We start from the raw sequence: 13304 nt of genomic DNA on the forward strand, positions 1-13304 counted from the left end.
AGTTTGGGGTGCAGTTTGTTCGAGATGTTTTAACCAGTGAGAAAAAAAAAAAAACTTAAGAAGAATTCCACCCACTGGAGGATTCTTTTGACTGTCAAACTGAAGCTGTGCAGTGTTGATGGATGGTTACCCAGAGAAAGTTTCAAAGAACACTGCTTGTTTTCCCAAGGGACAAGCCTTAGCACATGAATGTTTATGCTGAGGTACATGGTAGGGATCCATAGATCTACCACAGGGAGGATACACACATGCACACATTCTCTTGACAAGTTGCAGCCTGCTTCACTTCTCTCGTGTTTCACTGCCAATTGCCTATTCTGCTTTTCAACGTATAGTGTCGTGCAGCAGGATTTTACCTCTGGGCTAAGGCATCTCTGTGTGCTTGGCTGCCAAACAAAACCAAAGACATGCCCCTTCATCCATTCCGTGGACCCCCCCCCCCCCCACACACACACACACACACACACACACACACCTCCCCCCAGCTGTCTTTGCAATGTATATAAAGGCTCAAACACCAGTCTCCAGGAACTCGGTTCAAGCATTTACAGACTCCAGATGCTTTCACCAATGTGTTTGCTATCTTGCAGCGAGCTGTGTGCTTTGGCTATAGCACTGATAACAAGACGAGACAATGCTGGACTGGTGTCAAGCACAGTGGTGTCCTGTCCCAACCACAGAGAAAACATTGTAGTTTTAATAGTTTTCAGACCACACTATTGTGTATTTGTGTTTTATGATCAAAATAGTAGACAGTACACCAGTTTTGGCTAAGTCTGTTGACAGAGATGCAGTCCGACCTATGCATGATTTTGCGGACATTTTCTTTTCTAAATTACATTTTTGGCTTTTTGCTTAAAACAAAGTTTCACCAAAGGATTTACCAAATCTGTTTGTAAAAAAATATTTTACAGTTGTATGAATAAACATAACAATAATACAAAAATGATTTTACTTATTATATCCTCATATCCTGTACTGGCTATTGCTGTTGTTGTTGGCGGCCATGCCAAGTGATACTTGTGACCAGATGATACGTGTTTATTTGATTTCCTGAGGTGATCCCTGGCACTGATAATAATAATTTTCTTAGTGTCTGAACTTTGTTTCCCCCCTGTGCCGTGTGTGTGTGTGTACTATGTGGGCTGTGTGTAAAGCTGTTTAATCATACAACAGTGGGATTTACTCTGCCAGACTCAATAAGTGTATGGGACCCAAACTATCACATCTGCAATTTAAGATGTACACTTGTGCCCCTTCACCCACGATGTGTGAGTGTGTGAGCAAGATGAGACATGACCCTCTTGTCGCTTTATCGTCTTTAGTTGTCTATTTCTAGTGATCTGGTTTCATCAACTTTTGGACATTTATCAAGTTCAAAAATGTGATTTGATTTCAAATCTCAACTGTTTTTTTTGTTTAAACTTTCAAGGAAGATTACATGTGTGTTAATGTCCTTCCTGTGTGAAGATGGTGAACTGACTCCAGTTTGTTTTTCTGTGTTCTACAGGGTGACATCCAGCAGCTTCTGATCGTGGCTGATCCCAAAGCCGCATATGACTACTGTGAACACTACAGCCCCGACTGTCACACTCCACACAGCCAATCGCTGCAGGCCCAGGAGCCAGAGGAAGAGGTCAGCCAAACAGGGAGGGTGGGGGAGATAGACAAAGAACCAATAGGGGTCCTGATTCTATTCAGTTTTCTCAGAGGAGGAATTTAAGAGCTTCACTTTAACCTGTTTACTATTTATTGCTTATATCCATTTCAACAGACATTCAAAGACACCACAGTTTTCAGCCTTTAGTCAAACATGATAAATATGTATTGCCCTTATTTAGTCTCAGTTTGGAGATTGACATTTGTTCCGCCTTTGGCAAGGATTTTACCTAGGTCTTTAATGTGTTCCACGGATCCTCTTCAGGGTGTTGCTAAGCAGGTTTTAGACTTTGGGAAAGGTGTATGGTACTTTAAATAAGGAGAATTACAAAAACAGATAATGTATTGTAAGTGCAGACTTCAATGTTAACATCAGTAGATCAGCCTGGCTGCCTACGCGGTCACTGTCAAGACAATTACACGGACAAGTACATTTATATGAATTTAATTGATCAAATGTTGCGCTTGTTTATATTTATTCACTTTAATATTAAATCAATACATCCAACGCAACCAAATAACTCCCTAAAATATGATCTGTCAAAATAACACTATCATACAGGTAAAAATACTGTATATTGCAACACTTGGATTACTAGACTCAAATCATAGATCAACGTTGCATGGTGCACATCTGGCCAAACCTCAGTCAGTGATGTCATGTCAGGTGTCATTCATCAGCTGTTGAAGGTAAAATACCTGCTGATGATGTTGTTGATGTGCGTCTTACTTGAAACCCTTACCCCACGGATGCAGTGCCGCAGTCTGACCTGTGATTTTTTATGTATATGTTTTACCATTTAAAGAGTAGACATATTGGCTTGGTTTATTCACTGATAATAGTGTAAATGCGAAGGAGTTTAACTAGCCCGGTTTCTACAGTGTTAGCCGCTTGGGCTACCTTCTCTATCTCTCTGATCTTTTTCTCTATCTCTCAGTTGTCTTTTCCAAACAAAAGATGCAGAACAATATTAACGTGTTTTAACCCCAACTGCTTACTTATAAAACTCTTATTCCTTTGATTAAGAGTTGGAAACAAGGCCATGCAGCTGCCAAGGACATGTATGGAATTAGTGCATCTCTATGCCAGTCATGGACGTCGATTTGGCTAAACAAGTGGGGGGGACAAACAGGCATTCTGGAGTGCATTTTCAAAAGTGAGGGGGACAATGAGGAAACATCTTTTTTTCTCTTTAGTGCAGGTAATGAACGGTTCTGAAAGACGGCATACCCGCTCACTAATGAATACAATGTATACAAAACACTGATGTCTGACACATTTGATGAAAAAAGCATTTTCAAAAAGCAGCGGACATATGAGCCACTAGCTGCTCCCCGTAGCCCAACCAAACATGACGTAAACAAAAGGAGCTTGGGAAGGTAGTTCCGACTGAGCACATCGAGCCGAAGCACGGCTGGACTGTCGCACAACAATATTACTCCGCCTCGGTCTCCATGGCAACCTAGCTAGTAGCATAGCCATGATCAGCTTCAATTACTTCTTGATAAACAACCAGTGATGTGCGGTGAGGTCAGTGAGTGGGTAGGCACTGAGTTCTGAAAGCCAGATTTCTCTAAACCTATATATTGTTAAATCAAAAACAATAAACAACAAACAGGCACGCACGGCCGATTTCAAATAAGTTCCTCCCTTTCTTTCTTTCTCTCTCTCACTCACTCACTCACTCACTCACTCACTCACTCACTCACACACACACACAGACGGGACGTATATGAAATGTCACGACGGTGACTTCAGGTTTGCCCGTAGCCTACTGTAGTTTGGTCTAAATGATTAAACATCGCATCCATCGACTTAACGGACCCGTCCCTCACACCGAGGGCCGAAAAAACGTAAGGCAACAAGTCAAACCTTCGCCGATTCAAACTACCGGTACTACTTCTATTCAACTTAAAAATAAAAGACAGCATTCATCATTATGTAGGACTACAGCATAACTGATGGCAACTCCACTCCATAAACGTTATCTTAATAGATAAAGTACCAGTAGCATATGCCCCATGGACCTGTCCAGCATCAGAATGTAACCATTTACCATCACATTGCAGAGCTTAGGTTTGTCCGTCAGTAACAATGAAAACACAACTGCTCAATTGAATATAAAATGCAGAATGGATTGCACTCGGTATCAATTCATCCAACTTTATTATTAAATAAGCCCCAAAAAAGTTTCTGACTCACCAATCTGACTCCCTGGCTGTAGAAATAAGCAAGACGATAGTAATCCAGTGACAGTCTGACTGACAGCACAGCTAGCTAGCATCCTTCCGTTCATGTAGGCTACCTGTCCGTTTGAAATGCTCGAACATTGTTTGTCCCTGTTGCTGCTGTACACCGTCCAAGGCTGGCGCAGGCCTTTCTCTTGCTATTCATTCTGTTCCTTTTTAAATTATACTCCAATTTGTTAAAATTCCTCCAGTCTGAAATATCTGCGGGCACGGCAGCTGCAATGTTGACTTAAAAATCCGCGGGGGTAATGCGACGTGAATGAGCATAGCCAACGTAATGACGTTGGCCTAAGCTGCGTAAATGTCTAGTAATATCTCGATTTTAATTGGTCCATGAATGATATGTAATGTAAAGGCTTATGTGGCATACCATTTACGTAAAAAAGGCACAAAGAATTATGCTTATTTGCGTACATGTTAAATAATACAGAATCAAGTGCGCATGCGCGAAAACTTTTTCCCCCCTTGCCGTCCACAATGAATAGGCGCAAAGGCACTGATTCTTTGCCGTACACAATGAATGGGAAACAGCAAAGGCACAATATTTTTTTGGCATAACTTACTAACTGCCACGTTTCGAATCAAAACGTCTACACTTTTTTAAAGTAATCGCGGATTACATGTAAAGATCGAAATAATTAACAGTAACAGTAATAATACAAATATAAGTTTATTAAATAAAACAAATATTTTATTTTATTTTTTTGCACACGGCGCCTACCCTGACCGCACGTCACTGTAAACAACATCGTCAGCTGCTGTTAGTGTCCGCTACATTAACAGTCATTAGTGGGCATAGAGGATGGTAATCCCTACAGTTTACACTTCACAACGGGACACTTAAAGTCACTCGCCATTGTCTCTCTGCTGCTGATTGAAATGCATCAGTCTTCTCTGGTGTGCAAACTAGCGGAGACTTCGGAGCATGTTTTCTCTGGTGTGCAAACTAGTGTGTGTGTGTGTGTGTGTGTGTGTGTGTGTGTGTGTGTGTGTGTGTGTGTGTGTGAGAGAGAGAGACCTTGACGCTGTGTTTTAATACGGCTGGACGCACTCCATGTCCGGCTTAAAAAGTGGGGGGGACAAAATGAGTCTTGACGAAAAGTGGGGGGTACATGTACCCCCCATCCCCCCCGTAATCGACGTCTATGATGCCAGTCCATAGATGTGTTAGCTAACTACTCACTCTGAAATATGCATCAGACTTCAGTGCAACAAGTCAACCCTTCTTTCATGTTTGTTCATGTATCTTCAAGTTGATTATGAGGCTCACGGGCCATCTATTAACTTAGATTGTGGAACCTGAGCCTATGTCAGAGTCAGCTAAACCCCAGATATCCATCAATGTTTCATTCATTTGATCATTGGAAATACACATGCTGCAAAATGACATAACCCATAGTTATTAATCAGTAAAGAATATCATGTTAAGACTTCACCAGCAAGTTTCAGCCTGAAGTGATCAACTTTTATGACTAGAAGTCAGGTTTCTCACTGCACTTCATCTGAATATTATTATATTGTACAGTTTCACATTGGCCTTTTCTGATAAGTAGTTGCTGTAGAAATACATAACCGAGAGAGGATGCACTTTTAATCTAATTGAACTTAGAAAGTCTGAAGTGTATAATTTACATGCCAGTGAGAAAATTCCATTACGCTATCCCTGAAATGAGGCTGGTGTGTTTGTCTCCAAAGATCCCCTGTTGTTTTATGAGCCATCTGCTTACATGTTTGTACACCCACACAGCTAGTTTCAGCACGTTTCAACTTTTTATCTACTGTTATATAATTATTAAAACTTGTTTGGATTACATAAGGTAATGATGATTATTACACCTCAATCGTCATATATATGTCATAAACTATACATAATAAGTTATTGCACCATGAGACTTTAGCTTCTGATATGATGATATGTATATATTAATAATATTAATGCACTCATATTATTCAACCTCTAACCATTTTTCAGCGCTAATGAATGTAACAGTTTTCCAGCACATGCAATGCTTATTTCAATATTTTTCTTTAGCCTATTTTAACCACAATTATATATTCTAATATTTTTTTGTCAAAAATAATTCTGTGAAATTATTTGGCTTCAACGTTTTGAACATGTAGCATGCTCAGGATGATATGTACTATATGTATCATCATCTTGCTGTAAAAGCACTTTGCATCCTCGATGCTAATGCTAACACTAAGACCTCTCTCTCTCTCTCTCCCTCTCTCTCGCTATAATTCTCTCTCTCTATGTATCTCTCTCTCTGCCTGCCTCTCTCTCAACCTCTCTAGTACACTACTGATGATTTAGATTACTCTCAGTTCTATGATTACTCTGAGGGAGCCACAGACTTCGTTCCAACCGATGAGTATTCTGAACCACAGGTAATTGAAAAAAGGAAAAGAAAAGAAAAATATGTGAACTCGTAATGTCTCTTTTTGTCAGTCCTTCAGTTTGTCTTGTGTGTTGTTTGTTTTCTCAGTGGTATGTTTACGTGCACACCAATACACCAGCAAAGACAGAGCAATAATCTGATTATGCCTGCTGTGCATGTAAACATACTCAGTGTGTCAGTCCTCCTTGTGTCTGTTTTTATAAAGCTGCCTACTCCTACCAGGAAAATACTATCTCCTTTGAGTGTTTTTTTTGTATTCCAAGCATGTCTTTTAAATTATTTATATACAATATGGGATATCAGCAACATTTTTATTTGTATTTTGGAAACTGCAGCAAAACAATTTAATCACTGTGGCTATTTGATAACTGCAATAGCTCTCAAGAGTTGCTGAGTGGCAAATCCCTGTTTTGTTTTTGTATCTGTCCCTGATGGATACTTACATTATGCCCCAAAATGATCCTGTGTGTCACATGAAAGGCCCACTCCTCGATTGTTGTACAACACCCTTTATACCCAACTGTCACATAAACTACAAGTAGCGTTAACATGGTCAGCATTCTAATAACTGCCCTCGTAGTTGGTGTCCATGGTCAACATTTTGGAACAGCATGTCCACCAACTACTGTACATGGGCCGCTACTGGAAAGTCCAGCACATTAGGTCTGACACTTGGGTTGGAGAAGACACTGTACAACAGGCGTGGATTGTGCCTTAAAGTCATTTCCACTTTTGAATGTTCCATGTTTTTCTTGGTGTTCTTTGTCGCCGCCCCCTCTTCCAGAGAAAGAAACGTAGTGTCTCCATGAAAAAGAAGAGGACCAGAAAGTCCCTCAGTAAAACTAAGGCCAGGCCCTTAAACTTCTTGGCTGCCAAAAAATCACCAGCTAAAAAGTTTGCCGCTAAGAAGAAGCGACAGATGCCTGGCTACCAGGCCACAGCGCCAGCGCGACCCAGAGGCAATTTTAGGGTAAAGGTTCATGTAAAGAACAGACCAAATCCCATCAAGATTTTCCTGCCTTAAAGGGAAAATCTATGATGGAAGACTTAGAGCTCCCTAACCTCTTCTGTGTAGAAGTAGCAGAGTCTGTAGTCAGCTTGAAAGGACCCCTAGCAAATAACCCCAGGTTTGAGCGTTCGTGTTAACCCTTCGCTTTATATTTCTTTCCTTTTTTCAACATGACTCAGCCAAACAATGTAGAAGGAGATTACAATACAGACATTTACTACGGAACAGTAGATGGTACTCAAACTCAGTCTCCCTTTGCCACGAGTGGACCCGATGAGGTAATTTTTATCTTCATTCTCATCTACTTTTTAAAACCATTGTTTTGGTAAATGTGAGCCAGGATGATTTTACCCAAGGAAGTACCTGGTATGAAATGACAAAGACACAGTCATTCAAATGAATAGATGTGTCTTTTGACCTAATTAGATTTTGGTGTGTTGCCAAACGGATGGACAGGGGAAGTTCTTAAAATGAAAACCACATTGATCGCCAAGAAAGAAGTGGACATTGTGGAAGTTATTTCTGTGGACGTATATCTTTATGTCATGTCATACATTGTTGGATAAGGCTGCAGATCTTGTTCCCTCACAGCATGTGAACACATTGTACCTAGTTGTTGTTCAAACATGTATGGCACATACAAACAGCTTTGAATTGAAAACTTTAAGACATTATAGGCTGTCTAGATAAGAAATCATGATTTAGCAATTATACTGTATACTTGACTGTATCTTTATATTCGGATTGGAAAAGGGTATTAGTTCTGTAAACATGGGGTCCTCCCTCTTAAAGAAACCACTCAGACTTTTAGTTAATAACATCTGCTCCTTTACCAACAGCCAAACACATGTTTTCTAAACTATAGGGACAGAGCTGTTTGATCAAAATTCTTGCTTCACGCTGGCTTTTCTGCTTTTATTACCCACACAAAGAGTAGAGAGTTGACATTATTTGCAGCCTTGCCAAGGATTAAAAGAAGTGTACGATGACATAAGCTCTCCCAGCCAATACCACAGTGAATGATTCCAAAGATTATATGTCTAACAATACATGCCCTGTCCATCCCATTATGAGCTTGCTTTTGATCACTAGTTCTGCTAATTACCCCCAAAAGAACTATGATCAAAAAGGCGAAAATCTCCTCACAGCCAGCTATGAATGTGTCTACTGCAGCGTTTTGACAAAGTGGATGTGATTATACAGGCAGTTCTTTTCTTAATTTGCCAAGATGGAGTTCTGCCAATAATAACTGTGTAATTGCATCCATTTTGTTGCTCCCCAAAGCTAAATCCCCAGTGATCACAGTTTGAAATGAAATGAAATGTGCTCTGTGATTGTGGCTGTAGAGTTTCTACCAAATACAGAGTGCACCAGGGTAAACTTGGTTTTCCTGTTCCGTCTAAATTGAAGGTTATCAATCAAAACTCATTCTACCAAAACATTGATTTGTTGACCAAAAAATGGTGTATGCATTTTGATGCACTCTGTATATCTGCATAGCCACAGCAATCTGATGATTAAATGGATTTCCATGCACATCACTACTTGTGTCATTTCAGACATCCATTTCAGCCTTTCTTTATCGTCTTGTTAAGTATATTTAAATGGTTGTATATGAAAAGTCGAAAAGGAAAGCTGAGATAAAGTCTGTCTTGACATTTATAGTTAACAAACGTTTGATCATCAGTGTAGATATTGATTTTGTTTAGTCATCATGGTAACACTTTATTTATTCCTAAGTATTATACTATTTCTATCTGCTAAGCTGAGGTACACTGTAACGGACAGTGCACTACTGTGTCTACTGTGTAACATATCCATCTTGGAATAGTTTAACACTGGTTTTCTAGGATTGTTATTGAAGATACTTAATCAGTAGTAAACATAGTTTAACTTGTATGTCCCCAATGACCGCTAAGACATATTCAAATAACAACCACACAACACTTGCAGCCCAGTTATTGTTATTTTCTGAATTTCTACAAGATAACATAAAATTGTATACATAGACTAAATAAGGTGTTACCATTGCTTTATTTAATATATGTTTTCTGCAAATACTGCTGAATTCATTTTCAGTCTGCTTTAATAACATCTATAAGTGAACTATTTGCCTCAATGCTTAACTAACATTCCTATTTTCTTGGTTGCTCACCATTGCTCCCCCCCCCCTCCCCTCGTTGCCGGTGTAACACCTGAAAGGCTGTCGAGGAGGATGTTGTTGGTGCATATTTCACTGAGGCCCCTGTCACGGCTCCAGAGAATGTCCCAGGAACAGTGGACAACTTGGGCACTGGTGACGAAGCATACGACTTTAAGGATTATGACCTAAAGGAGTATGACTTGGGCGTGGTTGACAACAGGTTGTATGAATACGGGGCATATGATGAGTATGGCACGGCCCCATCCAAACCCAAGGCAACCCACCATGAGGAGGTGGGGCCTGGGGTTGCTGCGGAAACCGACGTTTCTGAGAGCACCGTAAGTAGCACACCCTGACTGGGCGACTGTGGGGTGTGAGCATGTACAGCACACGTTAGGGACCCCCCGACTGTTATGGAGTCACTCTTTCTTCCAGTGCACGCCTTTCTAGTTGCTTGGAAATGTGTCATTGACATGTTGAGTGTGGAGTCTTGCTGCTGTCTACCTGGTGCCTGATTGGTGATTTAATTATTGACATCTGTGGTAGGGACAATGCATGCAACAGTTTTTTCTTACAAAGGGTGTACTGATTACTTTTCTATTTAGTGCATCACACTCAGCCATACTGTAAATTTTTCACAATGCATTCTTCTCTACTTTCTTCAATTTTTGTCTCACTAAACAGTGTATGTATCTATTATTGTTGCTCTGGCTTTATATATATATATATATTTAAATGTCAACTATTTTCGGGGGATTTGCATGACAATAGTAACCAGTTGGTGTTAAGCAATGTTGTATTTAGTCACCATTAGGCACACTGCGCAATGGCAATGCGATGACAGCATTGCTCCATTTCAAGCAGATAGAAGTCCATTCTTTCTCATCACAACTAACATTTTGCCTGTTTTGTTCCATGGTGTCATCTTACTTTGTGTTATCTGATTCAATTTCTGAGTATACAGTACATAAATAGATTATGTAGAATTTCTTCAAGCACTAACTCTTATTTTCACTGGCTGAATTGCCTCCTCAGTCATCGTTGCTCATCATTACTATCCATTCGACTGTGGATTATAGCTGCTGTGTGAAGAATGCCACCTCTGTGCTTGCTTTGTAACTACAGGTTGCTGGTGCTGCAGGAGCCTTTGGCGAGAAGGGAGAAAAGGGCGAGCCTGCTGTCATTGAACCTGTAAGGCCCATCAAGTCAATGCTGTACTAATGGCATATGAGCATGTCCTTTTAGTTTAAATAATGGTGTTTACAGAGTGAGCTGTCAATTACAAAAATTGCAACAGGATACTCCCAAAAATGTGTTGACTCATCCTAAACATTACTGTCATACGGCTGTTGCACAGGACAGTGTTTGTGGTATTAAACAATATGTTTGTTTTTTAAAGGGTATGCTGATTGAAGGACCACCAGGCCCCCCCGGCCCATCTGTGAGTATATTGTTCAAATGGAATAAGTCTAACTTGGGTAGAATTCTACACCATTGCTGTCAGGATTGAATGAGATTGCCTGCTGGTAGTTTGCTGACTTGGCTTTGTCTGTTTAGGGTCTTCCAGGTCCCTCAGGCCTACTAGGCCCCCCAGGCACCGCTGGAGATTCTGGTGACAGGGTGAGTTGTCATATATGTCCCGAAAGCAGCCACAGTTTATACTGTATGTGTGTACTGTAAATATTATATGTGTTAGTGTTTGTTACAAAATGTAATCCGTTGTTTAGATGATGATGCAGCTATTTCTCAGATCCCTAAATAGACAGGTTTTGGGACATTTGATTATACCGGGTAAAACAAGTATCGGCCTACTAAGGGCGTGTTCACATCAACTTTGTTTAGTACGGTTGAAACGAACCCTGGAGCGTTTAAGCCCTTGGTGAGGTTAAGTTGAGTTGGTTTGAACGCAGTCCGAGACTCTGGTGCGCACTAAAAACACCGCTTGAAGGAAGTGGTCTCAGGCCGCTTGCAAGTGAACTCTGGAGCAGATCATTGCTGGTATGAACCCCATCCACACTAATGACAGGAAGTGTAGTATTTACGCATCATGATACAGTCTGCTGCTATTCTAACGTGGTCTGACAGAAGAAAGTAGCACTACATTTAATAGATTATTGAACTCACCAAACTGTCTGACAGCATTTCCGTGCACGTGACTGTAAATGTATGACATGTGAGTGAGGTGCAACAGGTCAAGTATTATCGTTAAACTCTTAAAAATATGACGATGAGTATTGACATTTGCCCTGTGTTTTCCCCTTGGTTTTCACAACTTATGCTTTGATATTTAAACTCTCTCTGTCCCACATACATACAATAAACCTGCACACACAAACGTAAACTTGTGCAGTAGAGCTTAGATCGGGCCCAAACAATCCAGCAAGACCCAACCCGAGCCTGCGAGAACCCGGCCCGTTCCATTAACTGATTAAAACGGCGCGGTTTACAGGTGGACTGGCTTAGTCTGTGTGCGCTGGACGAGGAGGAGCACATGTTGATCAACTGATGAACAGCACACGTCCAGTATATTCTGTTCCATCTGTATGTCTTCTTGTCTGTGGTGTGTGTATATAAAAGTGTGTGTTATGTTTGTGTTTCCTTCTGTATTACTGCCACTGGTAACAGTGTAACAACTTTTTTTAAAGCAATATCACAGCATATGGACACATATGTTTGTATATTTTTTTATACATTGTGTTGTGTATTCTTGCGGTTTTCAATAATGATTTTCAGTTATATTCATCTATTCTATCATACATTCTTCAAATTCAACCCGGATATAAATGTAATTACCTGAAAACAGCAATAAGTGCACGTGGTGGACATGTGACAAAGCCAACAGAGAGAGGCAGGCAGTAAGGCGTTTAAACCTCATTCTTCTTAAATAAGCTATATAGATATGATAACATATGTACATTACGTACATACAAGCAGGGTCACAGAGGAGCCACTGGAGGAAGAGGAAATCCAAATCTCTATCATCCCGCTTTCCTTTTTTAAATTGTTTATGTATTCCTACACATGCTATAGTTAAACTTATCTTAAGGTCTGGTCATGTCTCATGTGTATTGCAGGGTCTACCTGGTCGAGCTGGCCTGCCTGGTGCTGATGGTATGGCAGGGCCTCCTGGTACCATGCTGATGCTGCCAGTAAGTGCTCAGAATAACACACCAGAAATACATACCAGACACCTTTTATCATATGTTGCCATGACCAAACTCATTTATAGGTAACTGAATAAAGGTGACAAACAGAATGAGCAGCCCTGTTTAATGTTTCTTTGTGTGTGTTTAACAGTTCCGTTTCGGTGGGGATGGTGAGAAGGGTCCAGTGGTTTCAGCCCAAGAAGCTCAAGCCCAGGCCATCCTCTCCCAGGCCAGAGTAAGACCTAAAGGACATTAAATAAGCCAGTGGGAAGCCACAGCCCCACCCCCACCCTGCTCCCTACACAGCTGTAGGGAGAAAAGAGGGGAAGGAGGAAGGAGACAGTATTTTGGTGGGAAGGGGAAGAGGGATCACTGTATTTTGTTGTCCTTGCAAGGCTAAAAGGAGACATGCCGAGCGGGCTGAAGAGTAACCACATAAAAAGGCCACTTTGAACAGATGGATAGTCAGCGGAGACTGTTAAAAATACTCTGGGACTTTTGACCTGTGTATGTGAACCAACAGGTGTAGAAAATGAATTTGTTTCAATGGGGAGAAGGATAAGGGGGTCCTGTTAGATTAGTCATGATAGCCCACATTAATTGCATTATTAGTCAGTGACCACAGTTTAACAAAAATTAGGAAATAAATCTCCTAGATTTCTGTTCTTATGTAAAGTCACCACAATAAGAACGCAATG

At 40.7% G+C, this 13304-nt stretch overlaps 1 protein-coding gene across 2 annotated transcripts in view; it reads left to right on the forward strand.

Annotated features, from left to right (window-relative positions):
• The window catches only part of col11a1a (collagen, type XI, alpha 1a), a 75701-nt gene that overhangs the window by 13935 nt on the left and 48462 nt on the right, over positions 1-13304 (forward strand). For both annotated transcript variants that reach the window (XM_080050176.1, XM_080050177.1), the window contains exons 5-13: positions 1511-1636; positions 6205-6297; positions 7497-7595; positions 9520-9798; positions 10586-10651; positions 10860-10901; positions 11018-11080; positions 12535-12609; positions 12758-12841. In XM_080050176.1, coding sequence (XP_079906302.1) covers positions 1511-1636; positions 6205-6297; positions 7497-7595; positions 9520-9798; positions 10586-10651; positions 10860-10901; positions 11018-11080; positions 12535-12609; positions 12758-12841 — 927 coding nt within the window. The remainder of the gene's footprint in view (positions 1-1510; positions 1637-6204; positions 6298-7496; positions 7596-9519; positions 9799-10585; positions 10652-10859; positions 10902-11017; positions 11081-12534; positions 12610-12757; positions 12842-13304) is intronic.

The sequence above is a fragment of the Ammodytes marinus genome (assembly GCF_949987685.1).
Source record: "Ammodytes marinus genome assembly, chromosome: 21".
Taxonomy (NCBI): domain Eukaryota; kingdom Metazoa; phylum Chordata; class Actinopteri; order Uranoscopiformes; family Ammodytidae; genus Ammodytes; species Ammodytes marinus.